At 48.9% G+C, this 27,947-nt stretch overlaps 10 protein-coding genes across 10 annotated transcripts; 7 read left to right on the forward strand and 3 right to left on the reverse strand.

The window, feature by feature from the left end:
• Window positions 1-898: 898 nt before the first annotated feature.
• LACBIDRAFT_332123 (uncharacterized protein) lies at window positions 899-1,820 on the reverse strand (the record flags this gene model as incomplete). Its single annotated transcript, XM_001886576.1, has 4 exons — window positions 899-919; window positions 1,088-1,235; window positions 1,288-1,358; window positions 1,578-1,820. 4 exons carry the CDS (start codon window positions 1,818-1,820, stop codon window positions 899-901), a joined length of 483 nt encoding a protein of 160 aa, XP_001886611.1.
• A 1,506-nt stretch (window positions 1,821-3,326) lies between these two features.
• On the forward strand, window positions 3,327-3,686 carry LACBIDRAFT_308108 (uncharacterized protein; the record flags this gene model as incomplete). Its single annotated transcript, XM_001886492.1, has 1 exon — window positions 3,327-3,686. The coding sequence occupies one exon, from the start codon at window positions 3,327-3,329 to the stop codon at window positions 3,684-3,686; it is 360 nt and encodes a 119-aa protein (XP_001886527.1).
• Window positions 3,687-3,792: 106 nt separating this feature from the next.
• LACBIDRAFT_308109 (uncharacterized protein) lies at window positions 3,793-4,871 on the forward strand (the record flags this gene model as incomplete). Its single annotated transcript, XM_001886493.1, has 3 exons — window positions 3,793-3,833; window positions 3,891-3,962; window positions 4,019-4,871. The coding sequence occupies 3 exons, from the start codon at window positions 3,793-3,795 to the stop codon at window positions 4,869-4,871; spliced, it is 966 nt and encodes a 321-aa protein (XP_001886528.1).
• Window positions 4,872-5,067: 196 nt separating this feature from the next.
• On the forward strand, window positions 5,068-5,461 carry MISSP6.5 (ectomycorrhiza-regulated small secreted protein; the record flags this gene model as incomplete). The annotated part of the gene is made up of 2 exons (XM_001886494.1): window positions 5,068-5,177; window positions 5,233-5,461. Exon 2 carries the CDS (start codon window positions 5,297-5,299, stop codon window positions 5,459-5,461), a length of 165 nt encoding a protein of 54 aa, XP_001886529.1. The 5' UTR covers window positions 5,068-5,177; window positions 5,233-5,296.
• A 478-nt stretch (window positions 5,462-5,939) lies between these two features.
• On the forward strand, window positions 5,940-7,647 carry LACBIDRAFT_332125 (uncharacterized protein; the record flags this gene model as incomplete). Its single annotated transcript, XM_001886495.1, has 9 exons — window positions 5,940-6,017; window positions 6,220-6,330; window positions 6,383-6,413; window positions 6,466-6,760; window positions 6,844-7,247; window positions 7,419-7,425; window positions 7,463-7,507; window positions 7,567-7,578; window positions 7,605-7,647. The coding sequence occupies 9 exons, from the start codon at window positions 5,940-5,942 to the stop codon at window positions 7,645-7,647; spliced, it is 1,026 nt and encodes a 341-aa protein (XP_001886530.1).
• A 1,569-nt stretch (window positions 7,648-9,216) lies between these two features.
• Window positions 9,217-11,695, forward strand: LACBIDRAFT_185985 (acetate--CoA ligase; the record flags this gene model as incomplete). Its single annotated transcript, XM_001886496.1, has 11 exons — window positions 9,217-9,366; window positions 9,421-9,570; window positions 9,619-10,125; window positions 10,177-10,328; window positions 10,377-10,676; window positions 10,725-10,959; window positions 11,006-11,087; window positions 11,138-11,224; window positions 11,276-11,336; window positions 11,386-11,524; window positions 11,576-11,695. 11 exons carry the CDS (start codon window positions 9,217-9,219, stop codon window positions 11,693-11,695), a joined length of 1,983 nt encoding a protein of 660 aa, XP_001886531.1.
• Window positions 11,696-12,190: 495 nt separating this feature from the next.
• Window positions 12,191-13,300, reverse strand: LACBIDRAFT_308113 (uncharacterized protein; the record flags this gene model as incomplete). Its single annotated transcript, XM_001886577.1, has 1 exon — window positions 12,191-13,300. One exon carries the CDS (start codon window positions 13,298-13,300, stop codon window positions 12,191-12,193), a length of 1,110 nt encoding a protein of 369 aa, XP_001886612.1.
• Window positions 13,301-14,189: 889 nt separating this feature from the next.
• Window positions 14,190-15,923, forward strand: LACBIDRAFT_253742 (uncharacterized protein; the record flags this gene model as incomplete). Its single annotated transcript, XM_001886497.1, has 7 exons — window positions 14,190-14,403; window positions 14,458-14,462; window positions 14,561-14,747; window positions 14,888-15,408; window positions 15,464-15,571; window positions 15,615-15,775; window positions 15,830-15,923. The coding sequence occupies 7 exons, from the start codon at window positions 14,190-14,192 to the stop codon at window positions 15,921-15,923; spliced, it is 1,290 nt and encodes a 429-aa protein (XP_001886532.1).
• A 7,931-nt stretch (window positions 15,924-23,854) lies between these two features.
• LACBIDRAFT_308116 (uncharacterized protein) lies at window positions 23,855-24,511 on the forward strand (the record flags this gene model as incomplete). The annotated part of the gene is made up of 3 exons (XM_001886498.1): window positions 23,855-24,005; window positions 24,056-24,298; window positions 24,351-24,511. The coding sequence occupies 3 exons, from the start codon at window positions 23,855-23,857 to the stop codon at window positions 24,509-24,511; spliced, it is 555 nt and encodes a 184-aa protein (XP_001886533.1).
• A 624-nt stretch (window positions 24,512-25,135) lies between these two features.
• Window positions 25,136-26,470, reverse strand: LACBIDRAFT_295384 (uncharacterized protein). Its single transcript, XM_001886578.1, has 3 exons — window positions 26,092-26,470; window positions 25,800-26,039; window positions 25,136-25,747 (listed from the first exon to the last, which is right to left on the reverse strand). Exons 1-3 carry the CDS (start codon window positions 26,171-26,173, stop codon window positions 25,278-25,280), a joined length of 792 nt encoding a protein of 263 aa, XP_001886613.1. The 5' UTR covers window positions 26,174-26,470; the 3' UTR covers window positions 25,136-25,277.
• Between the last annotated feature and the right edge of the window lie 1,477 nt (window positions 26,471-27,947).

A 27,947-nucleotide genomic window follows, 5' to 3' on the forward strand; every position in this document is an offset into this window, starting at 1 on the left:
TGCGTTTGGAAGCACTACTTTGACTTTTAGGCTGTGAATCATCACAAAGTCCGCATGACCTCCACGCAAAAACTGAAGGTCTGGATAATTTAGTCCGCGATCTTCTCCTGGATTGCGTAGACTACGTCGAGACCACCAGACACCACAGTCAAGCTGTAGGAGTAGGACATGAAATCCGACGGACCTTTTGACAGCGGAGATGATTAACGCTATGTTTTATGATGCTTCCTTACAACCAAATAATTCCTCATGATTCGACCGCTAGAAGTGCGGCTGTAAAACCTCGAGGGGTCACATTGCGATACCAACAATGAGGCGTTTAATGAATTTTCTTTTTGCAGCGACGTCCTCACAGAAGAGGGATTCAGAAGGTAGTTGTGCCTGTCCCAACATTTGTCAGAGATCGGCAGACAGCGTGGAAGTATGACGCGCCCGGCGTCGTTAAACGTAGTGAGATCTAGCCACTATATAGTAATATTGCATATTCCGACATACTTAAGCGAAAGAAACAAACGTGATGTTGGTGCTGTGGACGTTATCTAAGTCAACTTCAACCACACCAACGCAAATGTAGAGGATTTTGCCCGTTTTACAGCCGATGTGAGGCGCTACCATCCCCAATTGCTAAATGCCATCAAATTAACCCGCATTCACAGACAAACATCTTGTCGATGAAGTCTTCTAAGTACCTGCCCTTTATTGTTATTCCCTGATGGGGAAACGACTTTATGGCACGTTTGTTTTAAGCATGCAGAATTCGCGCATCCAGGCAAAATTTCAAACATGAACGTTGGATACTGCGGTATTGGGTGAATGATCCCCTCTAATCTCGGGTTTGGATTTACACCATCGCCGAGTGGTGCATTCTGTCTCTTTTCAGCCGAACGGGGTTGTTTGCTCAGCTGGGATTTGTCAGGATCTGTTGTCCATCGTTGAATTACAATTACAAGTAGGGTATTGACCTACTTTTTGTGAAGCGGTATGCGAGTGAGTATGCGACACCTCGTCTGCCGCGCAATTTTTTTTTTGAATCGTTGAATTCTCTTGAAGGTACAACCTCCTTCCTAAGTATCTGCCGCCGACTTACCACGGATCCATCATAGCTATCCTCATCTTCAAGTGACAAACCCATCACACTTTGGCAAAAATGGGTCGACAATTGATCATAAGTATCAAAACGGTGTTTCTTGGTGTCGAAATATTCTAATTCTCGAGATGGATCCTGTTGAAATAATCTGCAAGCATGGAGGTTATAATCAGCTGTTGAGAGTCTTGAGACGCACATACAGTCTTGATTGAGTCGAGTGCGCATAAGTCATTTTATCCTGCTCAGCACCAAAAAGGACACGATTCGGACCCTAATAAAGGTGGTCAGATGAGGCTTCCCATGTCTTGAGATATTTGCTGGACACCGGTCAATACATTATTCTATCCTTCAGCACAATCTATTCAGATGACCAAATAAACAACCACTCAAGGCAAGCTGTCATTATGCCAGGTGATACACTGGTGATACCTGATAAAAACAAAAGTATATACAAAAGAGCAGTATTCCTCCCATACGGGCCGCCTCAGACCTTTTTGTCAGTGCGATCTTGGGTGAGAGATTTCGATCTCCCTCGCTTGAGACTCAAGTACGCCTCGATTGTCCAAAGACCAGAGGCGAACCCAAATATCAGCCCGCGAGGTGAACTTTCGATAGAAGCCATCATTTGCGCGGAATCGCTTATGTAGCCGTCGGCGCGCACGGACCATGGGGCAACGTATATATTCGGAGTCCAAACTACTGTTGATCTCTTACAGTCACCTCCTTCGCACATTGTGTTACGATCTCAGCTGCACCGTATGTTCGTGGGCGGTTTGTGGAGCGCGTGGAGAAGACAGACCTTGCATAGGTTCCTGATCTGGGCATGCCGTTTGTCGACATTCCTTACTGGCGTAGTGGCTAATCAGATCTGGAAACATTCCTCGCATATGTGTTTTAGTACTTTCAAATGGATAATATTACTTTGTTGTGTTCGTTGAGTAAAGAAAACTTGCAAGAAAAGAGGACATTTGATGAGAAATATTTGATTGTTTCAGGTCTTGGCGGAGGAGATGTTCATCATGTGAACTTCGGCCCCCATCACTCAGGGGAGAAAGCCCTCAAAGTTGAACGAAGAAGGAAATATGAAAGGGAGCAGCGATTCACAAGGGAATCTGCCCATCATGAGTACGTCACCTTTTTTGACGGTCTATGTATGGCTAAGTGACCTTGGGAGGATCGTGACATGACACTTCAGCCTAGAAAATGCGGGGTATTCCTGAAACTTTATACATCGCATAAATTTTAAGCAATCTCGGTGAGGGTCCTTGAAATTTCGTAAGGCACTTCGACAGGTATGGGCTTATTTGATTTTCATCCGAGCATTTGTGACCGAGAGAAGACGGACTATAACGGCGACGGAGATAGCGGTGTCGGTCAAGGAGATATACTTCGAACAGACTTTCACCTACATACATACTCGCAGGAGCGAATAACGCTGCAGATGACGTTTTAAGCTTGTGAGGAACAGTGAAGTGAGGCGACTGTGGGTGGGCTTTGTCTTCGGGGGGAGGGGATGAAGCAGCCACGTCGTTTGAGGCAGGACTGGGCAAAAATGATTCACATATCGGCGCAAGATAGCTGTGCAGGGATCGTAACCTGGTGACCTCCTTTCCACCTGCTTCAAGGGAGAATAAGTAGAGGATGTGATGGGCTGTCGCGAAGCTCTCCCAAACTCCGGATCCCCAAATAGCTTGTTTGCATTCGGTATAAATGAGCATAAATTTATGGAATTGGCTGAATGTAAAACGTTCGTAAGGTAGTTACATACGGTGACAAACTTCGTCAAAAGTCTCAAACCTTGTCCTTGCTATCGATGAGCGCAGGCCAGGAAGAGCATAGGAGATCACGGTGATGTGGACCATTGAGGATCGTACGTCGCGTGGTCGTCCATTTGAATTTTGATCGCAAACTTCCACGGCAAAATTAGTCTGTGAAATTGTGCTGAGCTTACGAATCGGAATACGCGGTGTCAACAGCCAAACGATCCTTTTTCGACGGAAACATTAGCGCCACCACCCGATGCAGCCTAGTACCTCTTGCCCTTGGTGCCTTTTCGGGTTGGGAGCACGAGATGTCTCAATGGTATAAGCGAGTGCATAAGAGCTTGTGCGGGTCTACCATGTCTCGGTTCGACTCATGCCTTCTTCCTCCCTGCCCCTGCGCTTTCCTCGCCGTTTTGTGAGTTGACAGGCCCATTCCGACGGAAATGCACTCGGGAAGGACCTCCAGCGGCCGTCGAATGCCATCATCGCCATCCAGGGACGGACAAGCCACGCCCTCACACCAGTCCCAAACCTCTCTTCCCTCCATCCACCAACTACACCCCGACCTGCCTCCATCCGGTGGTATGTCCCAGCGTATGTGGCCCGGAGACACATCTAGCTATGGCTACGCAGCGCCCGCCCAATATGCACCTCATGTTGACGCTGGCCCCTCTCCGTCGCTGTTTGGAGGTAGCGGTCAGCGCGAATCAGAGCTGTACGGAGGCGTGGACTCAGATGGAGACGATTATGATCACGGTCCGCCCAAGAAGAAGCGGCGCAGACAGGCTTTGAGCTGTACGGGTAATTACAACTCTTCATCTCTTCGTTATACGTGATATGTTGACTCTCTTGGCAAATCTCATCGACATCATCCACTTTTCAATCTACCAACTGATTCCTCATTATTGCGACTTACGATCCTATTCAACCAATTGTGCGGGCATGTCGCCAGAGTGTAAGCGACGCAAGATCAAGTGCGATAGGTGGGTGTGATCGATCGCGGCGCGCATGATTCGTGGTCTGAGTCCTATTTTTAACAGAACACAGCCTTGTGCGCCTTGCACGCGCCGAGGCGAACAGTCCAAGTGTCAATGGCATATTGTCGAACCAGTGTTAGTTTGAGTTCGTTATCAACTGATTTTCCTTCACCTCATGTGTCCTTTTGCAGCGAGAAGTATGTAACCAGAGCCGAGTATGACGAACTCAAGGGGCGATTTGAGCAACTTGACGCACTCGTGCGTCGTCTCTTGCCCACAACAACTGTAGCTTCCACAAGCATGCCTTATTATCAACTGGCGCATACGGGGGCTGGAGGAGCATCAGGGGTGTCAGTGGAGGCTGTGCAGACGTATAACCCCAGCACAACCCCAGGTGTATCTGGACCCATTGCCGGGTATCCGTCCATGATGCCTCCCCCACCGCCACCACCGCAAGGCACCTATCCTCAACACATCGAAACATCGAATCAGGCACCTCATCGATACATCAAGACAGATGACTTGCAATCCGGCGCACGGCACCAAAATGTGTATCATCCGGCATCGACGTCTATGGGGGGACCGGTTACCTCACCGCTTCTGTCAACAGCAACTCATCACACTCTTCCTCAACACAGCCCGCTTCTACCATCTTCTCCCTCTAGAAGTCACTATCGCCGATCTCCCGAAATGTTAAGATCACCAAGCACGACCTCTGCGACAATAAAGAGCTCTGCGCTCTCCCTCTCATCCATTACGTCCCCCTACAACGTCAACCCTGACCAGTCAAAAAATTACCACGCGCAGACGCTCACACTGGGCGAGCGTCTGCGCCCCGAATTTCAGGCTCCAAGCGGCCCAGTGGTTCTTTTTTTAGGGATGGTCCGTCAGCAACGGGGACGTCGGCTGAGGGGATGTACGTTGACACCGGTGGGGCGAGTGGGATCCATCAGCAACAGCAAACGAGCGCGCCGCCGTCCTCTTTTCAATTTCATCAACCTTCTTCTCAACCGTCACGGAGGTACAGCGATACACCCACCATGAGCTCCACCATGCGCACTGCTACCCCCTCCGCTGCGGCAGGGCTCACTTCCCCACATCTGGTCCAAACACCGGATCAAGAGAGGGAAAGATCACACTCTTCTGCCGCAACCCGCGACCGCTGATCACCTGTGTTCGGTCACCTGGGCCGTATACTACTGTCAACCTATCATCATTTGCGTACTTTGCTTTTCGGTGTAATCACTTGTTGGGTCAACTTCTGGGATTATATCGCCCATCGACATAGCAATCTTGCTGCTCAAGGGCATCCACTCTCTTTACTCTCGCCTTTTCCGCACGTCCACATGTGTGAGTTCATTCTGTAGGCCCTTAAATACCCACTAACCATCATATTCTTATTTAGTGGTCCATAACCGCTCCTTCGCCTCTTCACTTCCAAATACTTCTTTACACTAGATACCGGCGCTATGCACTCGCTTTTTGTTCGATCTACTTTGTGCTATATTTACTCATTTGTATTCAACCTTTCTCGCGTATCACCGCGCGACACGGACATACACATCTTCGATTCTCTGGTTTTTTTTGCGATCGTTATTTACCATAGGTTCCCTGGCATGCAAGTAAATTATTAGCACTGCCCATATTGCCATTAAGAGATTTGTCGTTGATATACCTCCCCTTCTTCAAAATTCTTGTCCGTAAGGGGTCTTTTCAGGCCGGTCTATGTTGGTGGTCTTCGAGGTTGGTTTTGGTTTGGTGTCCTCTCGATTATCCTCTTTCTTCTCCGAGCCTCCGCTGTTCAGGCGAAATGTGATCAAGCAATTGACGTATGATGCGATCACGGACAATTTCACCGCAATTACCGGTTCCGTTTCTCTGAGAAGATTTGGTCGGCTCCGACGATCCGCTTTGTGTTTATGGTATTTATGAGAACATCATAACCAATGGGTAGATAAAACAAATGAATTATTGCTGCATCTTGCATCAGAGTCAGAGTCCTCGTATTCTTGACCTGTAGGCCTAGTCAAATTTGTTGCATATGCCATAACCTGTTGACGCTGCCATACCTTGATCACTTGCAAGTTTGTGACGCGTACTCATAAACGCGTTATGTCAACGTTATGTGGTTGTGTGTACGCGACCTCTAAGCACGTGGTAGTCAGCGTTTTGTTATTACATAAGTTGACGGTGAGTTGACATTACTTGCTCTTGGTTGCTTGGCTCAGCTCCCACCTCAACTTCACGTCCCTTGACTTTGTCGCCAACTCATCGGACGATCTCCCTTTCACCTTGAAGTTCCAAATTTTACGAGGACCGTATCTCTGGGAATTGGCTTCTTGCTTGCGTTTTTTCATTTTGTCATATGGGCGCTAATCAAGACGTTGCTCAGCGGAGGAAATACGCGCTGGCGCAGCGACCGCTTTGTACACAACCACAAACATCCATGAAAACTTGTGAAGCGGGATCATCCCTATTAGACGGCCGAGGAGATGTAGAGCTTGTGAGTATGTCATACTTACCTGTGATTCATCCAATTTCATCTGACGGCGCAGATGTGTGGAACAACGCCCGGGCCTCGTTACGGTGCGACTTACTGATTTGTAGTAAAATGTATGATCTTGACTCATCCCCGCAGTTTACTATAAGCTATACACCAAAGACGGTGCACTCGAAACTAACCGACCCATCTACTCCAACGATCGCTTCATCAGCCGGGTTTTATCCAGATCCGTAGCACCCCCACACACTGCAGGCTCTCTGAAACTACGCCTCCGCAAAATCGAGGGCTTTGAAGAGGGTGACTTGTATTTGTCGATCTCAGAAAAAAGCCACGTGGAAGATTCAACCCGTCTTTCTCTTCGCAGGCAAGTTGGACCTGGACTGTCTAAGGATGATCCCGTGGCTCTGGTTGTGAGCGACCCCGAGAAGCGGTTTGTGGTTAGCTCTACAGGCAAAGAAAAACTGGTGGAACTATCTGACCAAGGGGCAAAACGTTACAGTCTGTCTTCGTCAGTCAGTATTCTCAAGGCAATTCGCTGATTGTCTTTCTTCCGTTAGTCTACTATCGTATATACGACCAAGGTGGACAGGCCGTCTCAAATACCGCTTTCCATGAAGACGACACATCTCTGGGTCGCCTGGAGGTCCTCTCTGTTGCACCCCCTCAAACGGTTGCTTCTCTGAAGCGTCGAATTATCAAAGTTGAAGGAATTGTGAACCACGATTGTGAATTATTCGGGGACGAAAGCGGCGAGACTACCATGAATGACGATGATACCATTTCCTTTTCCGCTGACAGCTATCCTTGTATTTCTGAAGATGAACCCATAGCCGTTGTGTACCAATTACAGAAGCAATTCGCGGCGCCTCCCCCTCCAACCGGCAACACAAAGCAGCTGAAAGCGACGTCTGGAGCTTGTGAGCAATAATCAGTAATATTCGAAGGTCTCCATGATTCATGTCCTTGTAGCATGGGGAATTACTGATCCAAACTGGCACTCAATAACAATCGGGGAGATTTTCCACACGGATGGAGTGATAAGAACAAAATTTCATTGTAACCCTGGATACGGTACATTTTTTTTCCAGCTTTATTGTAAATTTTCTCACTAATACCTTCTCTTCATCAATAGAATTTCAATGCTATACGGCTACAAACTCATCTGGAAAGGAGGCCTGTAAGTAGCTTCCTACCATTACAGAGGCCTAGTTTCCTTATATCTGTTTTCTTTTTCAGACGTTTTTATAGGTGAGAATTGTTTCTATGCCATCCAGATTCATCAACTCAGACAATACAGGTTATGCGTCTTTAATCTGATCCCCGAATTAAGTCGAACATTCAAACCACCACCGCCCCAGCTCCCACCAAAAAATTTGAACTGAATCGCCCTGCTTTTTAAATTTTGACATCTCAAACTCAGCCCAGCTTCCTCTTTCGTCTCCCGAACGACTGTATCAAGTTTCATCCTCGCAATTCGTACATCAGAGGGCATCTATCTTCAGTTTCAGTCCGCTCCAAGTCCGCTCTACTATTCGCCAATATCACTTCCGTTACTGACTCCACTGGCAGAAGAAGAGTGTTGACATTCACAGGCATACCAGCTGCATACCCGAGTGTATATTCCGCCGTTTCTAATTGGATGAAATGAAGCCGGTGGTGTCCCTGCTGCAAGGGACAATGTACCTTGATGATCTAGTTTACGCTTTCACCGCAAGGTATTCCTCTGGGACAAGAAGTTAACGTTGACTCTTATCTGGCAAACTTCATCCATCCGATGACTATGACATTCATAAGGAATCAGAAGAACAAAGGTACTGATGATAACCCTAAGCCGCCCAAGGCCTCTTCGGGGTAACCATATCGCCCTCAGTAGGCCCAAGAAGGCCCAAGAGCGTGAGTTTGCGATCTATGCAACCCATCCATCAGCGCGCGGAGGGGTTTGACATCTGCATCACAAAGGGTCGTCGAAAAAAACATACATTCAATGCGATGAAGAAATTCAAAAATAAAAATTGAAATTCTTTTTCCAAATAATTGTACTGCGCCAAATTTCAAGCTCAAGTTCCACCATTCCGTTCAGCTATCAAGACTGAGCCGAACTCCCAAGTTGAACCAGATTGCTTCATTCGGTTGACCCTCTTAACGAACACCACACCCAATTAACACGTAAATGGAAATCACAGCATTGGTCTTGTCCTTACTTAAATTGAACTCTCCCACTTAACGGTCGTGACACTTGCCGCCCGCCTGTGATTACTGATCTCACCCTTATTCGTTTGTTGTATAGCTTTCAAGCAACCTCAAGGCTGTGATAACTCTTTCATCTCATGTACGCTTCCACCTCAAAGCTCGAGCTTTCAATACGCCGATATTCATGGAAGGAATTCCAAGCCGTGCAATTGAGATACCACAGCAATTGCGAGGATACATGCCTGAGCGCCTATTTATTTTTGTCCTGTACCTTGACCGATAATCATTCAAATCCCTTACGGCGGGAAGAGAATTCCATTTTCAGCAATCGATATACAATCTTTCTATGCGCGGTGTCTTGGAATACGTACAAGAAGAGAACATACACTCAGCTACACCCAATTCTCAGCCTCGTTGAAGCAAAACTTGAGAGCTTCGCGCCAAACTCTTCCACTGAGCTTTTCTCACTGCTCAAATCTGACCCAGCCGAAGTAACCACTTACATATATGCCGCGATGATTGAATGGGGGGGAACCTCATAAACCCGAAGACGGCCTAAAAGTTGAACACACGCCCAAGTTAAAAATAGGTGCACATTGATTGATCGTGCTTACCCCATTAGGACTTCCCCAAGTTTTCCCTTGTTGATCAAGAATATAAGGTGGAACTTCTCCAAATACCTTTCCTGACTCTATCATGACCGAAGAACAGAAACCTCTTATTCACCCCGTCGCTCCTCGTTTGAAATCAGGTCCTAAAACTCCTCATGTTGGGCCGCACATACATGCGTACCGCGACGCCCACAAGGAAACTGTGGGGCATGAGTCGGATAAATGGTGGGCGCATGTACGTCGTTCATTCAATCGGTTGAGCGAAACCAGATGATATCTTTTCGTACAGAAAGCTAGAGAAATGCTGTACTGGGACCGCCCATTCCACACAGTCAGATCAGGGGGCTTCCAAACTGGAGATATCGTGTGGTTCCCAGAGGGTGGACTGAACGCATCGTACAACTGCGTAGATCGATGGGCTTTCAAGCATCCTGACAAGGTAATCAACTCTTTTGACCTTGAGTCAATCAAGTCATAATACAAACAGACCGCCATCATCTACGAAGCGGATGAGCCCGGAGAGGGAAGGGAAATCACTTACGCCGAGCTTCTCCGCGAAGTTAGCAGCATCGCCAATGTTCTCAAATCGTTTGGTCTCAAGAAAGGCGATACCGTCTCCGTTTACCTTCCTATGACGTGGCAGGCAGTCGCAGTCTTCCTCGCCTGCGCGCGTATCGGCGCCGTCCACTCGGTTGTATTTGCCGGCTTCTCTGCTGAATCTTTGCGCGATCGCGTTCAAGATTGTAGCTCACGCGTTGTCATCACCTCAGATGAGGGCAGGAGGGGTGGCAAACCAATCGCAACCAAGGCGATTGTCGATGCTGCGCTGAGGGAGTGCCCTCTTGTTGAGCATGTGCTAGTTCTGAAAAGGACGGGAGGTCAGGTCGGTTGGACGGAAGGGCGCGACAAGTGGTACCACGAGGAGATCGCAAAGGTGCCAAACTACTGCCCACCTGAGATCATGGCGTCTGAGGACCCATTGTTCATCCTCTATGTGATTTTTTTTATGCTTCAGATCAAGCACGCTTATAGTTTTCGCTGTTAGACATCCGGATCTACCGGCAAACCAAAGGGTGTCGTCCACACCACAGGAGGGTATCTTCTTTGTGCAGCCCTCACTGTCAAATACGTCTTTGATGTCCACCCCGATGACAAGTTCGGGTGCATGGCTGACATCGGTTGGATCACTGGTCACACGTACGTTACATCTTCCTCAGTCATCCACAATTCTTACATGATATCCAGATATATTGTGTACGGACCTCTCGCCAATGGAGTTACTACCACGGTGTTTGAATCCACCCCCGTATACCCCACCCCATCCCGCTATTGGCAGACAGTTGAAAAGCACAAACTCACTCAATTCTACACTGCGCCCACTGCCATCCGTCTTCTGCGACGCCTTGGCGCTCACCATGTCGAGAACCACGACCTCAGCAGCCTGCGCGTCCTTGGCAGCGTGGGCGAGCCCATCAACCCAGAGGCGTGGGATTGGTACAACGAACACGTCGGTAAGAGGCAGTGCGCGGTTGTGGATACCTTCTGGTAAGTTGTACACATTCTGTGAGGTCCACTGATGCTGAACGCTCACAGGCAAACGGAGACTGGGTCGATCGTCGTCACACCGTTCCCTGGTGCTATCGAGACCAAGCCCGGCTCCGCGACTGTCCCCTTCTTCGGCATTGAGCCTGCCATTCTTGATCCCATTACAGGCAAGGAGTTGGAAGGTAATAACGTTGAAGGTGTTCTTGTCCTCAAGACGCCGTGGCCATCCATTGCCCGTACTATCTACAAAGACCATAAACGCTACCTCGAAACCTACATGAATGTACGTTTTGCCTTTTTGACTTTGGTTCGGGCTGACCATGTCCAAGCCATACCCTGGTACCTTTTATACTGGAGATGCAGCGGCGCGTGATGAGCACGGATACATCTGGATCAAGGGCAGAGTTGACGGTGGGTTATCTATCCTTTTACCCAGTTACTTGCGCTCATACCTTTCACAGACGTTATCAACGTAGCTGGCCATCGTTTGTCTACTGCCGAGATTGAGTCGGCGCTTATCATGCACAAGGGAGTTGCTGAAACTGCTGGTGCGTTATCAAAATATCATTCCATGCTGTGCTCAGCATCCCACCTCATAGTCATCGGAACCACTGACGAAGTAACTGGACAAGCCGTTTCCGCCTTCGTTACCTTGAAACCGTGAGTATCATCTAACCTCAACGCCAGGCGGGTATTCACCAGCCAACAGTGAATACGCATACGATCCCAACGACGAATCCGGCTTGGTCAAGGAGCTCGTGCTCCAAGTGCGCAAGGTAATTGGACCGTTCGCGGCTCCGAAGAAGGTTTATATCGTGAGCGACCTGCCCAAGACGCGTTCCGGAAAGGTGCGTGTTGTTTGAAGGCGCATTGAGTGGAGCTGACGTATTTCCTTGAAGATCATGCGGAGGATTATGAGGAAGGTTGTCGCGGGAGAGGGTGACCAGCTTGGTGATCTTAGCACTGTCGCTGAGCCTGCTACGGTGGAGGTCATTAAGAAGAGGGTGGCAGGATTGTAACGAACTCTAGAACTGCTTGTGTATTTTCAATGAGACTTGACTGAATGAATGTGTTCCCATATCTCTGGTACTGTCCCTTAGTTAAATGTCCTCAAGGGGGTTGGATGTAATTACATGCAAATCACAGAGCGAATCTCTGACCCAGTTTGTCGCACTCATGAATCTTTTCTTGACTGACCGGAGAAATTTGCAGGTCAATTCTAAAGATGGTCTGTGTTGGGCTGCATACACCAAAGCGGCGAGGGGTACCAAGTACTTAGGACTTGAAGTATGGATAAGAACAAGGTATTATGATTGCTATATCTTGAACGGGAAAGCAATAAAAACTCGACAACAAAGCGACAGAGAATGGGTGAAGGTAGGGTATGTAAAGTATGACGATGCGAAGCGAATAAGTTAGGTATACATCAAGATGGCAACAATAACGTAGGGGAGAAACAAAATAGATAAATGCAATGACGTGAAGCAAATGCGGGGAACAGGATGAGCACACCTCTAGCCAAGGTCATGAAACCTGGCCAATAAATCGTTCAAGAACCTCGCCACCATCCCAGCCCCAAGCCTAACCTTCTCCCTCTCCCTCCCCTCTGGAACATTTTTCAAAAATCGCCCTTCGAACCGATCGGGGTGCCACTTCCTGATATGCTCCCTCAACCTCTCCTTCGACCTCGCCTTATCCCTCCGCAGATCAAACGCCGACAAAATATACGCTGAAACCACGACGAGGGTGAGATCGCCAGGGTTTTTGGGCCCAGCAAAGCTCAAGACGGGCCAAGGGAAGTCAGACCAATGAAGAGATGTGTATTCGGCGATGCGAGACCACTGTTGGTCGTGGAAGATAAGGAGTTTGATGGTGTCTTCGTCGGACAAAAGGCCATGTGGTGACGGGTAGGGGTCGCCATTGTCAGACGATGATGACGACGTGGAACTTGTAGATGAGGTGTTAAATTCGGCTTGAGCTTGCCGCTTGCGTTCTGCGGTCCGCCGCTTGATCTCCTCTGCCCGTTTCCGAAATTCTTCCTGCTGCCGCTCGTGTTTTTCCTGACGTTCGCGCGCAGCCGCTTCCTCTGGCGTTTCGTGTTGATCATCGAGGATCTTGGTATTTGTCCACACAGAGGACGCGGGGGATTTAGTATCCGCCGAGCCCGCAGTATGAGGTGTTGGCTGGGTTGAGGGCATGGACGTGGTGGAACATTTGACTTTGTCAGGTATGGTGGTTTCGCGCGATGGCCTTTCAACTCCAACGGGTGTGCCCTTCTTCCTCTCGATGGCCTCCAGAATAGCCTCCTGTTCCTGACGGAGAGCAGAAGACCACTCCTCCGGCATCACCCCACAGTGAGCACTCCATTCCCGCTCCCTTCGCTCTCTCTCAACTGCATGCTCGTACTCCTCCCCAGCGATGGCCCGAAGAAATTCCACACCCCTGGTGTACTCCGCCGTCAATTTGTATCGCGTTTCCGGGCACGTCAGTGGTACATTGGCGACGTCAAGCTCGAAAGACGTCCGAGCATCTTGTAGCATTTTTTCGAGGTTGTCGTTGATTCGGCTCTGTAAAGCGTGCTTCCAGGCAGCCTCTGGTTCAAAATCGACGTGAACCCGTGACATTTTGAGGGAACGAGCGTAAAACGCTGGAAGTCGATCAAATTTTTCTACAAAAAAAAATAGTGAAGGGAATCCATTCGAAAGCATAAATGCCCTTACAAGAAATTTCAGCCTGATGTGCAACAGCTTTGCACATTATTTGAAGAGAAATTTTGAAAGAGAAAAGGAGAAGACAAGGATGAAGTTGGGAGGAAGAGAAAGTGCTGGCCGGGCGTAGGGGACTTTTCAAGTTGTTATGTTACACCGTTTCAACCAAATAATGGAAAACGAACACCTACTCTTGCCCTTGAACTTGAACGTTTGAACGTTTGGACTTTGGAACGTTACAGATACGAACGGGGCGTGTGGTGCATAACTACTCAATCGTGTTCAGGGTGGAGTTTCCTCTGTTTATCTGAATTCGCAGTATCTGATTAGACCGAGATTAGACCGCCGGCATCAACATCGAGTATGGGGAAGTGAGCGGCATAGTTATCTAGTTATGCCGCCTACAGTTCACCATCTATAACTCTGGTAAGTGTGGTTATGGCTCAATGTAAATTAAGCTCTAAAAGTGCCAGCCTACTAGAAACTTCGGAATTTTCTTTTCAGGAAGAAAGTTCCGAAGTTTTCACTGCTAGAGTGCAGCCTCATGCAGCTCGATCTATCTTCTTATCATCCTATCGTCTGGCACCAGCAGTTGGAAACCCGAATGCCAGCTGACCTTTTGGCCAAGAAATAGTCCGACGTAATTCCGGGAATCGACGTAAAATCGTAGGGAAGTAGTAAAGACCTCCGCGGTTTCATCCTTCAATTCGCCACGGGGTCTCTGGCTAGATGGGGATCGAGAACTACGACGCCTCAGATATGAACTTGCCTCATCAATTCGATATACCACCTTGCCCCTTCCGCAATGTCTGGATTCGCGCTGCAATGTCTTGCGTTGCTCATGGCATCCGCCGCCACCTACCTTGTGTTCATGACTGTCTACTGGCTTTTCTTCCATCCTTTGTCGAAGGTTCCGGGCCCAAAACTGGCAGCTATCAGCGGCTTGTACATGGCTTACTACGATATCGTGATGCTTGGAGGAATGGTTGATCAATTGGAAGTTTTACATGAAAAATACGGTTCGAATTAAACTCCTACTTGTCTTGTTGATAATTGACGCTTCTTCATTACAGGACGTGTCGTTCGAATTGCTCCGGGAAAGGTGGATAACTCACAGATTTAAGATTATCCGGATGATATCTTAAAATTTCTTAGCTACATTTCAACGATCCACAGGTGTTCGACCAAATATACCGATCGAGATTCACAAAGGAGGCCTGGTTCTACGATGCTTTCCTCGCGTCAGAGTCCTCTTTCGCTTGCATTGATCCACGAAAAGCGAAGATCCAGAAGGATATTATGCGTCCGTTGTTTTCTAGAAAGGCGATCCTCAAATTAGAGAACGTTATACAACGGGGTGTAAGTGCCACACCGTTCTACATCCACTGTGTGATATGCTGACAATACCCCAGATTGATAAATTCCTTCAGGCGTTAACGCAATACCAAAACCCACTCCGACCATTCGACCTCCATCATGGATATCTCTCAATCTCAATGGAAGTAGTTACCACCTATTGCTTCGCCAAATCGTTTGAAGCCATCGATTATCCAAACTTCCAGCATCCAATGCTACTTTCCCTCGACTCCTCTGGCTTTATGATTTTCCTCATGCAACACTTTCCTTTCGTCATACCGTTTATTTTGGGCATTCCTCACTGGCTCGCACGTCGCATCAGTCCGGATTCCTTGGAGATGCAATTTTTTCTGAAGACGCTTGAGTCTCAGATTGATAAAATTCTCGCTAACCCGACGACGTTGGAGAGCGAAGAGCACCCCACTATTTACCATCATTTTCTTGCGACAGATGCCCAGGTGAAAGTGTCCAAAAAGGCACTTCAAGATGAATCTGCGGTGCTGTTGGCTGCTGGGACTGATACAGTGGGGAATGCATGTATGATTGGGACTGTGCACTTGTTGAGCAATCGGGCGCTGAAAGACGAATTGGTTTCCGAATTGAGAGCTGCGTGGCCTGACTTGGACAGTCCTCTGAGCCTCGAAAAGCTCGAGAAACTGCCTTACCTTGTGAGTTCTTTTTTGGGAATTTTGCTGTGCGATTTTTCTCAAACGTGGTTGTTAGACGGCTGTAATTAAGGAGTCACTGCGCCTTTCGCATGGGGTTGTGAGCCCGGCTCCTCGCGTTGTCCCCTTCAACACCATGATAGCAGGAGTTTTCGTTCCGGCCGGGGTGCGTTTCCTTTTTTTTGTTGGCTATTACTCACATTCAATAGACCGTTGTCGCGATGGGTGCGACATTTATGCACTATAACCCCAAAGTCTTTACCAACCCCAAGAGATTCGACCCCGATAGGTGGTTACAGCCGAACATCACAGAGCTGGAAGAGAACTTTGTGCCGTTCTCGAAAGGTCCCCGGAGCTGCCTTGGTATCAAGTGCGTGGAATATTTGGGGAAAGTATGATATTCTGCTCATGATGATTTACTTAGCCTCGCGTGGGCCGAGTTGTATCTAATGTTCTCGAACATCTTCAGGAAAACCGATATGGAGCTCTTCAACACGACGTATGATATTTCCCATTAACTCTCAGCCCGTTTCTCTCTCTGATGGAATAACAGGGAGGACGGCATTAAATTTGGCGCTTACCTGACTCCACGGTATCGTGGAAAGCAAAGGGTTTATGCCAAGTTGTTGGACGATTGAAAGCGAGCACGTAGCTCCTAGCTTTCACCCGATGCAATGCCAGTCAGTATGTAGTCCTTAGGTTCCACTCCGTACACGTCATAAAATCGTAATATTCCGTAAGTACGTTGTATACTGTATTCTACAAATGAGGTCATGAAGTTGGGGTAATATGCGTAAGGTAAGCTTGTCCAAGGAAGGAATAATGCAATCGGGTTCATCGCAAATGAACCGCGGATAATGTCAAAGAGGGATAACGAAGGTGTGTGAACGAAGATGAATAAAAAATGGTGATGAAAACGAAGATGAAGGCCATCCAGCAGAGATTGAACAACTACCACTCCCCAACCCACTCTCCTCCACTAGCAAGGGAGGAAAAGACGCCCTTGCGCTGCATGAGCTCATCATATGTCCCTTGCTCCCTCACCTCCCCACCATCAACAACCACGATCCGGTCGCACATCATCATCACCTCAAGCTTATGCGTGATCATCACCGTAGTCCGACCCAGCTTGGCCGCCCGAATCGTATCAAGAACCTTGGCCTGGTTCTCTCCATCCAAGGATGACGTACATTCATCCAGGATCAGGATCCGAGAGGGCCTAGCGAGGGCACGAGCGATCTGAAGCCTCTGCGCTTGGCCACCCGAGATGAGGGAAGCGTTCTCGCCAACGGGGGTATGATATCCCTGGGGCAAGGACAATATGAAGTCATGGACCTGCGCGGCCTTTGCAGCACGGCGGATGTCGTAGTCTGAAATTGCTTGATTTCCGTAGCGGATGTTCTCTGCGATGGTAGCGTCGAAGAGATTAGGGTGTTGAGATACCACAGAGACGTGATCACGGAGGTGGTTGACCTCGATATCGCAGAGTCTGTTCAAGCCGATGGTGATGGCGCCATTGGTGGGTTCGTACAGACGTTGAAGGAGGGCGGCGAGCGTGGACTTGCCGGAACCGGAGGGACCAACGATTGCGATGCACTCGCCGTCGTCGATGGAGAGGTTGACATTCCTGAGAACGGGAACCTCTGGTCGCCCGGGATAGAAGAAATGGACGTTGTTGAAATTGATTCCGCCTGCGAGTTCTGGGCGGACGACGCCCTTGGATTCGTCAGTGGACGTGATGTTAAGCTGGAGAAGTCGGTTGAAGTCGTTAGCAGCTTGTCCAGACCTTGCGATCTTCTCAGCTGAAAGGAAGGGACGTCAGCACAGAACAACGCTCGACAGAATGAAACTTACTGAAGGCCATGAGTTGGGAGCCAATCGTCACAGAGAATACAACAAGGTTGAGAACTTCAACCATTTGGAGGTAGGTGTAAGTCCCACGGGCGATGAGGACGGCGCCGACGTAGAACAAGAGGGCTTCAGCCAGGTAGATGAGTGCGCTGGCGAGCCCATGGGTACACCCTTCGACAAAGGCACCGCGAACGCCAGTGGTGAGCGCTTTGTCGGTCGCCAAGTCGAAGTGGGAGCGAAAGATGCCTTCGAAGGCCATGCAACGAATGCCACGAATGTTCGAAAGCGTCTTTATTGCCAATGAGCACCAAACCAATAAAAAAGGAAAGAACAGATGCTCACCTCGTAATAACCCTTCGCAACCTCTTCCCTAGCCCTCTTATTGCGCAGCTCACACTTTGCAACAAGGCGCGACTGAACAGCCATACAAGCCGCAAACACTGGCGCCAAACCCACACCAACCAGCGTCACCTGCCACCCAGTAATAAACGCCCACACGAGCCCAACACAAAGCATCGAAAAGACAACGCAGCCTTGGCCCCAAACCACAGCTACCAGATCCCGTGCATCCTCCCCGTCCTTCACCAACACCTGCACCATCCTACTCGCTGCATTCTCCGGGCGGTCAAACCATTTCTTGTCTTGCACCATGACGTTGTACAAAGCCGTAGACCGGATACGCGTGACCCACGACATACCACAAATCTCCATGATGAAGTACTTGGTACCCAGGAGGATACCGTCGATAGCTGCGATACCAACGAGGATTCCGCCGAATTTGTTGATCGTTGATACGTCGTGTGCACCAACGGATACTTCGAAGAGGAGGCGGGAGAGGAGGAAGGAGAAGATGGGGGTCATGGCGCCGGAGAGGCAGCACGTTACGAGGCCGATGAAGATGAGGGTTTTGCGAGGGACGGTGGGGTATATACTGCGCATGATACTCCATATCGAGGGAGACTGCTCATCAGAGTCAACGATGAGCTCCTTGTCGCGCTTCTGGACCTTGACATTTGTGAGCGGTGCGAACTTGTCCGCGTCCCAACGTGCACGAACGACTTCCCGGCCGTTACGAGAGCTGGCTCCGCGTCCCAAGCGAGCGGAAACACCGCTCTTTTCAATGGCCTGTTTCTCCTTCTCGAATACCTCTTCAGCGTCCTCGTCGAATGCTGTCCTCGAAGTTGGCGAGGTGGGTGAATATTGCAAGCTAAACCGCCTGCTCGTGAGGGTGTGTGCAACTTGGGGTGAGGTAGGTGAAGGGACATCGATGCTGGAAGGCCTTCGTCGACGATCAAGGATGGGAGTGAAGTTGTCGGGTGGAGAAAACTGAGTGGACCTCGAATGAGGGAGAGCAGGCACGGAAGGAGCGACTAATTCGGCTACGGCTTCGAACATCCAAGCACCGAACGTGAGGGGGCGAACGGCCATGCTTTGATGCTTCAGATGGTCCGGGACACGTCCAACCCACTCCTTCTCGCTTTCCTCGTCCAAGGCATCCTGGATGTCGTCCATCCCACGCTCACTCTCCCAATCCTTCTCTGGGAGAAACCCACCCGTCTCCCGCTGCGACTCCATCATCTTCCTAAACTCGCCCACGCCCCCTTTTTTGCGCTCAACAACTTCCAAGTCATATCGGTATCCCTGCTCGACCACCTGTCCCGCCTTGAGGACATAGATGAAGTCGTTGGGGGTGATTTGGGATAAATCGTGTGTGATGACGACGGTGGTCTTGTTCTTACGCCACCGCTTGATGGCTTCGAATACGAGAGTCCGCGAAGTAGCGTCCAGCGCGGAAGTCGCCTCGTCTAAAAGGGATTGATTTAGTAAGAAAGAAAAAGTTGACAGAAAAATAAAAGGTATACCAAGTATCAAAACTGAGGGGTTCCTTAGCCGAGCTCTGGCAATAGCCAGCCTCTGCTTCTGCCCACCACTAAGCCCAACACCACCAGCACCCCCACCAAGCAGGGTATCATACCCATTCGGCAAATCACGTACAAACTCGTGTATCAGCGCCGCACGACACGCATCTTCCACCTCTTCCTTCGCCACAGCGTGGACCCGTCGACCAAAGACACCAGCAGCTACATTTTCGAACACGCTCTTCCCATCTAGGATCACCACTCCGCTCTGGCTCACGCCTGCAACGTGGGCTTTCATCCACGCGTCGTCGAGGAATCGGACGTCTTGCTCGTCGATGGTGATGTGTCCGATTTGGGGGTTGTACATCCTCAAAAGAAGCTGAGCGACGGTAGATTTGCCGGACCCGGACGAGCCGACGATGAAGGTGATTTCGTTCGCGGGGAGGAAGATGGAGACGTTGGAGAGGACGGGGATGGAGGGACGTGATGGGTATGCAAATGTGACGTTGTGGAGTGCCAGTTCGCCGGAACATCTTGGTGGTGTGATCTTCTTGAGGACGCGGAGGTTTCTGGACTGCGGTGTGGATGTGGCGAGGGAGATGAGGGAGACCATGGAAAATTTCCCTTTGGCGAGGATGATGAACTGGGGAATGCACATTTGCATGTTACTCGTTGCAATAAGACACGCCCAGAAGACGGCCATCACGTCCCCAGCGGAGATTTTGTTCTCTCTGACGAGCTTGGAGCCGAACCAGAAGCCTTGAACGAACATCCCCATCATGACGAACTGTCCCAACGCGGAGGTAACGCCCCATACTGCGCTAAGCTTCCCCGCAGCTCTGTCTAGCCGATGAAAAGCGGCATCTGCGCGAGAATGCTCGTGGGGTGCTGCGTTGAATGCCTTGACGGTGGAGATGGCGGAGACGGCGCGGTCGATGATGGTAGCGACAATCGCGGATTGTTGGCGCTCGGATGCGAGGAGGGGGGAAGCGAGGCCTTGGGAGATGCCTTGGATGAGCATGAGGATGGGGACGGTGGAAAGAATGACGAGGGTGAGTGCCCATGAGCGGGTGAAGGCGAGGACGAGGCAGGTGAGGCAGGTTGTTAGATATTGAATGAGCATTCCTGAGGCGAGCGAAGTCGCCATTCGGACGTCGTCAGTTTCTCTGAATAAAATAATGTTAGCTGGCACAAAAAGTGGGAAAGGGGAGACGGACCTTGTGAATTTGGCCATGAGACCACCAGCACCGATAGGGCCATCGTTCTCATCGGTGCGGGTGAGTTTGTTTCCATCCGCCATGCCCATATGGGTATCAAACCAACTCATGTCCTTCGCAGTAACGGATAGATAAACTGCCTTGCGGAGTGCCATGACATTCATCTCCCCACTCCATATCCACAAAGACGATGTGACGCTGCTAAGGGCGAGCGAACCAACGGCAAGCCCGACAAGTTCAAGTGCTGCAAAGCCAACACCACGTAACAGGTCGTCCTTGGCTTGAGTTGGTGGATTCGGAGTAAGAGGGAATCGCGCAAACGCGTCAAAGGCTTGTCCGATGACAAACGTCATGAATGGAGCGATTCCACCCGCGACGATAGACGAGAGAATGGCAGGGAGGAGGAGGCAGATGATGTGTCGCCTGGATAAGAGGGAAAAAAGAAGTCGAATGGATGGTGTGGGGGATGCGACGTTAATGGATGGTGTTGGTACAGTATCGTGAGTTTTGAGATTGGAATTGGGAGAGTCTATTGAAGAGCGTGGAGTTACGGAGAGTTCATGGGCGAGTTTGCCTGTAGCGACGTTGGTATTGACCGCGAGAGTTGTGTTGCGACGCATCGTTCGTCAAAAAGAGAAGAGGAAAGAGAAAAAAGTGGGGAATAGAAACGAAGAGAAGGTGGGTTACTGCGTTCCCGCCATCTTTGGTTTTGTTGCCGCTTCAGGTTGATTCAACTTGGAAGACAATGGCGGGACAATGGCCATCATTGACTCCGTTTTCCCTTTTTTGGACAACCCTGAACGTCGTGCTTGGCTTCGAAGGCTGCAATCCGATCTCGGCAGTTGCTGCGATAAAGGAGGACAATGACAGACCTTATATTGTGTGTGAACGACGTACAAAGGGTATCTCATGGGCACGCACCAATATTACATCCAATATCATATCAGGGAGTCAAAATCAAGCTTTGTTTGGCTAGCACGAGGCTGTTTGGCTTCCACGCGTAGTGGCCAAACAAAGGCCGCCAGGCACACTCTTTACCACTCAAGAAAAACACCCTTTGTGCTTTGACAAAGGCCAAACGGAAAACAACCGCTTGATGATCCGCAGATAATTCGGCGAGCAACGCCTACAAAGAGCGCCAAAACAAGACCGTAAGGCCCTGCGCCCTAGATAGTAGAATCAGTGTCAATATACTTCCGCCCAGGGATCGATGCGAAAACAGATGATTGGTGACTCGGTTGATAACCGTCAATTATATCGTTGCATCACCTGCATCCTGAATCAAAATATGCAATTCGACCAAGGGTGCATACCTTTTGTTCACGCTAATATGCAAAAATCAGCAAAGCATCACCAATCCCGGAGGGAAATCCAACTTCTCCTTCGTGTTGGAAATGCGTTCTGAAACACAACGAATGGTCAGAAATAGCGCATGTACCCACCAAAAATACATAGACGAACACCAAGCTTTGCAACCGGCACCAAAATCGAATTGGTCCAATCCATGTTCCTCCAGATTACCGAAACAAAGGTTAAAATATGGGGCGACAGATGTTAGGATGCCGGCGTACCATTGGCGAAGGCTGGCGAGAGAAATTTGGAGGCCTCATCGTCGTCATGAATAAAAGTAGTGAGATCTTATCTGATCTTATCAGCCATTTTTCTATTTATAACCAAATGACATCATGTGCCCCTGATGATCGATGAGCGTCCTCCCGAGTCCCAGTTCCCTCCTGGGCCTTTGTCGCGATTTCTGTTGGATGCATCTGTTGAAGCTTTCGGAAAACGCAAAATACCTTTGATGGAACGAATTTTTAGCGCTAGAATGGTGAGTAACCAATTGGTTGTCTTCGTACCATGTTCAAAGAATCCAGATAACTCAGAAGACTCTCTTCATCTCAGATTAGAATATCCTCCGCGCACTTCTTGTGCTCTTGCCGTTGACGAAGCATAAAGGTAGAAAAGGGCGCCCGTCGTCGTACAATTTTACTTCTACGCCCGACGGCCCCCCTTCTCTTCGTGGGACAACGGAAGGTAGATAAGAAATTTAGTGCAAACGAAGCGAGGTTCAACTACACCGTGGAGAAGCCGGAAAATCAGTCCAGATGCAAGTCCAAAAATCATTTCTCAGAAGTTCAGCGTTGATATTGAACCAAGGGTCAAAATACTTTATAGCTTAAGTTACTCCAGCCAATGTCGAGACGGAAGTTAATCGACTTGGGGCCTTTGATCTTCGTCGGAGGAGCCCGTTGGATACCGACCCTCGAAGTCTCTCTGTTGGTGGGTTTAATTTATAGGTCATTAGGGTTCTTTGGTCAACGGCAGCAAAAACTGTGGGCCGAGAGCCCACTCGGATCGAACTCGAATGCTGTCAGGCGACAGAGCCGTTTGAAAATTTAATCCATTCATCATGATTTTGATCATGGATCCGGCAGGTTATGGTTGGAGAGAGGGAAAATTGAGAAGCAAGCGCGCGCGCCAGCGCATCGACGACTTTAATTAAATATGAGCGTCGCAATGGCCACCGCAAAAACCAACTGCAAACGGCGAGACATCCGAGAACTTTCTTTCCCCAGAGATCGACCCTCATGCCTGATGTTGGGGTGGAGGGAGATTTACAAAGCCATATTATCTCCGTGTGTGGATCAACTTCTTTCGTTAACTGGACTTCTCCGAAGTAAATCCATAAAAATCAGCCGAGCTTCAAAGAATTCTCCTCGATGACTTGAAAGACTTGCCAAACGGGCCATGTGACTGAAACTAGAGATCTTCCGTTAAATCACCTACGAAATACCCGAGGTACTTACGATGAACTTGCCGCAAAATTTGTTCAACTGCTCAGTACTCCAATTTCCTAGTGATCCAAAAAAGCAAAATAACTGTCCTAGAAGAGTCAATATGCTTTCTAAAACGGCATGATATATGGAGAATAAATTCCGTTTGCTTCCGCCAGCGGCCATCGCAAGGGTTTTCTAGATGTGTTTGTGCGTACGCCCATATATAGACCATCGTTGTCTAAATAAATAAGTAAGCGGTTCCTAAGGCAATTAAAGTCTCCTCCCCTCTCCTCCCCGGCATCCTATAAGAAGCCTGCTTCGAATAGTGGGTGACCTTTTCTGCGAAGCATTACGCATGCGTATCTTTATCTATTCACGCAATGGGCCCGACTCCCGAGGTCTGGTTCATCCTTCACTGGCAGGTATGTTAGCAGTGAAGTGCCATCGGACTCGACAGCACTTTGTTGGACACTGGTTATTAGGTACTAATTTTATTCTATAGGATATTAATTTGGAAATGCGAGCATTGTACTTTTGCGACAACATAGAGCTCACTCAGTCAACGATCGACGAGAACCTGGAAATTCTACCGAGTTGAAGGGCGGGAATAATGGCATCAAACCCCATATAGTTGCCGAATTGACCCTGTGATGACGATTTTGTCGGTCCTCTATATAACGGTGGTTCTGTCTGCTGCAGCCCGTTCTGTCCTTGGCAACTTGAAGCGCATTCATCCCCTCTACAAATGAGCTTGGCCGTGACGTTCAACGAATCCCTTTCTCTCTCCAGAAGTCGGTCATCGTCGTCTTCGAGTCATAATGTTGTACACTCTCAGACTCCCATCCCCACAACAACCAACTCGACCGATACGTCCAGTGCGAGTAGCAGTAGCAATGGTGCGTGACTCTCAAATAACTCTCAAGGAATACGCTAAATGATCACGCAGTCCCGAGCTCAAGCTACATAACGGTCACCGTTACTGATCATGACACGCCTCTGATTTCATCTACTTATGTCCCCAACCCCCCATCGTCCAATGGCACAGACACAGGGGTAATAGTAAGCGCAGTGCTTACCGTGGTGATGGTTGGAGGGCTCCTTCTCGTTGCATTTATCTTCGTCAGAAGAGCGCGCAAGAAAGCGATGTCTCAAAAGGAAGATCTTCAAATGGCATACCCTGCAAAGCCAGGTAAGAGTGTAGCAAAACAGCGACCGTTCAGATTTAAAGTCGTCGTTCGCAGTGTGGGAACCACAAACATGGAGGAGAGAGGTATACGCCACGATGTCGGATAAAAGCACTGTTAGCAGAAGTCCCTCATATGCATCTACTGGGTTGGGTCACTATAAAAAATCACGGATACAAACTCAACCGGTGAGGGAGAGGACGGACGTTTTTTCATAGTTGGATTCATAATCTTTTTGAACCTTGCCATTGCTGTCCCTTTGTACATCATGTGTATTCGCTGGGACGACTCACTCTAAAAAGTTACGGATACAAATTCAACCCGAAAAAAGAGAGGACGGATTTTTATTTCATATGTGAATTGGTAATTGATTTTCGTTTTTTCCCCCGCCAGCGCTTTGCATCAACTTTGCATACTACTTTGATTTATTCTAAATCAACATACTTTCTTCTTCTTTTGAATTACGCTGGTGCGTGAAGATCTCCAGAAGATGGCAGGATCAACGCTTTTTTTTTGCAGTAACAGAAGAGGGTTTCGCGTTCGTTCTGCTGGGTAACAAGAAAAGTAAAAACAAAGAAATGAAATGAGACCCCGAAAGCATCAGTGAGTGTATTCTTAACAATAGGTACGATATCTATGAGAAAGGAATCGTGGCTTGTGCAAAGAATGAATGCGATCAAGGAGTCGAACAAATAGAGCGCACGCGTAAATAAGCAAGTCACGAGGTGGAGGCCGTGCCCTTCAAGTTGAAGTTCAAGAGTTCGGTTTGGTCAGAAGGTGAAATCAATGCAATAGACACATTTTGAGCAAAAGGCTCCACCACTATCTTGCGAGCATCACGTTCGGGGTGACGCTATTCCCTGTAATTATATTTCCTTCTACACAGCATCGGTTCATGGCAACGATTTTGTGCTCCTAAATGATATTCCACAGTCGATAAACTCTGTTACGCGCATGTTGCCAAACGAATCATCATCCAGAATCCTAGCACCCTATCCCCCCTTCCGAGAAAGCCCTACGTGGACTAATCGAATAGCGTTCCCTACCCCTCCATGTTCCCAACTCGGACCGTTGCCTTGGTCTCCCCCTCTCGCTCTCTGCTCGCCTAAACTCCTCTACGACGGCCTGATGTCGATTCTGATCCTCCTCCTCCTCCTCTGAACTCCCCTCTTCGTCGAAACTCGTCTGACTCTCCTCTGAGCTGAAATTTCGTTCCATTTCTTCGTCAATCCCGTAGGGTCTGTGCTTCATCTGGTATTCGATGTGTAGTTTCCACCACTCTTCGTCGTGGTCCGTATTCTCGTCGGCTTCATCCTCGTTGTCATCCTCGTTCACAACAGAGCAGAGGTCCTCCACGTCAATGGTGGATGGTATGGAGACTTCTGAACTATTACGGCGCTTGCAATATCGTTTTTCGCAACTCTCGTGTTTGGCTTTTCCTGTGGTAGACGGTCCTGTAGAGCCTTGTAGGTGGTTGTCATGCTAGAGAGCAAAGCGTGAACATACCGAAGCAGGACCCCATGTAAGCCAGTGATTTGCCCACGCGGTCGCACAATCCTACGGCCAGTCGTTTGGCTTTACATTTTTCGCGCTCGTTCCTTGGTTCGTCGACTCTTAGAGTTGAAGCATACAAACGCTGCTTTTCGTCTGCTTGGGATGACCATTTTGATATGTCCGAACTGGTATCAACGGGTGATGCGTTTTCTTCGCGCCGTATTCCTCGTCCCGAATTAGCGGGGATGGAAACTATGCAGGGAATGTGAGCAACGTGGGTCTTGTGCGTGATGATAGAATATACATTGATTCCCAATGACATCCACAGCGACCGGAAAGGCGCCGGGTACTATGGGGTCGAAATGGTAACACGGCCCATTTTGCATGACAGAGTGGGTGGAAAGAGCGACGAGATTCCGTTAAAGCGTAAGTACCTCAGTGGTGGAAAGATATGTTTCACTTTTGATCGTTATGTCATAATTAAACTCAACATCGGATGCGAATTCGAAAGCGCAGTTGTCGCGTGGTAAGTGAATGATCGTTGTGAACAATATTGAACCATACTTTAGTAGATCGGAGGCCAGGAAAATTCCGCCGGCTCCAGTGAGAGGAATTGTTGAGGGTGGGGAGAAGATTACGTGCGGGAAGAAGAGAGTGCTAATTCGTGCTGCCCCTCCATAATTCACGGCCCACTTACCAAAATCTGAATACAGGAGCAGCTCATTGTGGTTGTGGAAGTGAAAGAAGCGTGTGAAACAAGTTCAAAATGTTTACTTACGTAAGGCCCAAAAGAAATCTTCAACTCATTCTCGTCCCTTTCTCGTCCCTCGCAATTTTAAAATTCAAAATTCAATATTCAAATATTCAATCCCCAACGTATCAAGGCTCGTTTACGCGCATGTGGAAACTAAGAGCTCTTTCCGGGCTTTGGTGCAAGTTTCATGTGGCAATTCACGTGCATTGACAACGTCTCGCATCCAATCCGACCATTATCGTTGTGCGTATCTACTTCTTCCGTCAGGAAACTAACCTCCAAAAAGCGCGTCCATGCAATCTAATGTTACGTACGCGGCGCCAATGCGCATCAGTCGCGCCTACCACCCGAGTTCCTTTTGATCATCTTCAAGATATCTACGTCGATACCACGACCTGGCCACAGGCATTTTTCCAGGGACTGTCGACGTGCAAGTGTGACGACAGCAAACCCTACCTGACACATCGGAACGATAACGACGACTTGAAGTCACCATCCCTTTTCCCCGATGCGATTTCGGTCATTTGTAAGGAGTGGCTCAGCTTGATGCTCGCCGTTTTAGACTTTTGGACGCGTCTTGTTGTATATGTGGATGAAAGGCCGAGGGCTATAGGTGAGCTACACTCCCACCTTTGTGCATCCCGCGAGCTTTCTTTCCGCGCCCAGGTTCTGAAACGCCAGGACACGATTGGTGAGTCGAGGAGGGCGATCGAATGGTCGACACGTTGTCCCCACATCTTCATCGATGCGAGCGGTTGATGGTTGACGTCATTCCCAATTCTTCCATTCGCAACACCTGATGAAGAGAGGCAGGATCCATTCTCTTTCCTCAACTTTAGCGCCATCACCCTAACCGGCTCAGCCTTTGCAGGCACGAACGAAAATCCAAACTGGGGTTTAAGAAGGACTTGCAATTATCTTCCAGCTCTCATTTGCCTTCCCTTTTCTACTCCAACTTGCTACTCAGCGGCCTCTCAACAAATTCGTCGGGATCTCCAAGTCAAATACGTTCAACGACGCTATGATGTCCTAGAGCTTCTACCGGACGATTGGGAATTTCTGGGAACATCTTGCTTGAGGGTCTAAACAGCACGCCGTTGCAGATAATCGACAACGTCCTCGTCGCGTCGGAGTATAGTACGAGACCCAAACGATTAGAGCGTGCGATATCACGATTTATCTCATTTCGGAGGATATCCATGCGACCGACGACCTGATATCCGTCAACCATACACTCTCCAACCGCTTTGTGACCTTTATCTCTTGCCCGGTGCTTTTTCCAGTGACCCACTTGTGGAGCGTTGAGACGTTGAGGAGTCTTGGTATTGTGAACTGTCCTGGGATTTCGGATCGGGCGCTGCGCGTGGATATGGGACAGATCATCAATATGACGATTTCGACGATAT

Source organism: Laccaria bicolor, genomic scaffold (assembly GCF_000143565.1).
Source record: "Laccaria bicolor S238N-H82 LACBIscaffold_38 genomic scaffold, whole genome shotgun sequence".
Classification (NCBI taxonomy): Eukaryota; Fungi; Basidiomycota; class Agaricomycetes; order Agaricales; family Hydnangiaceae; genus Laccaria; species Laccaria bicolor.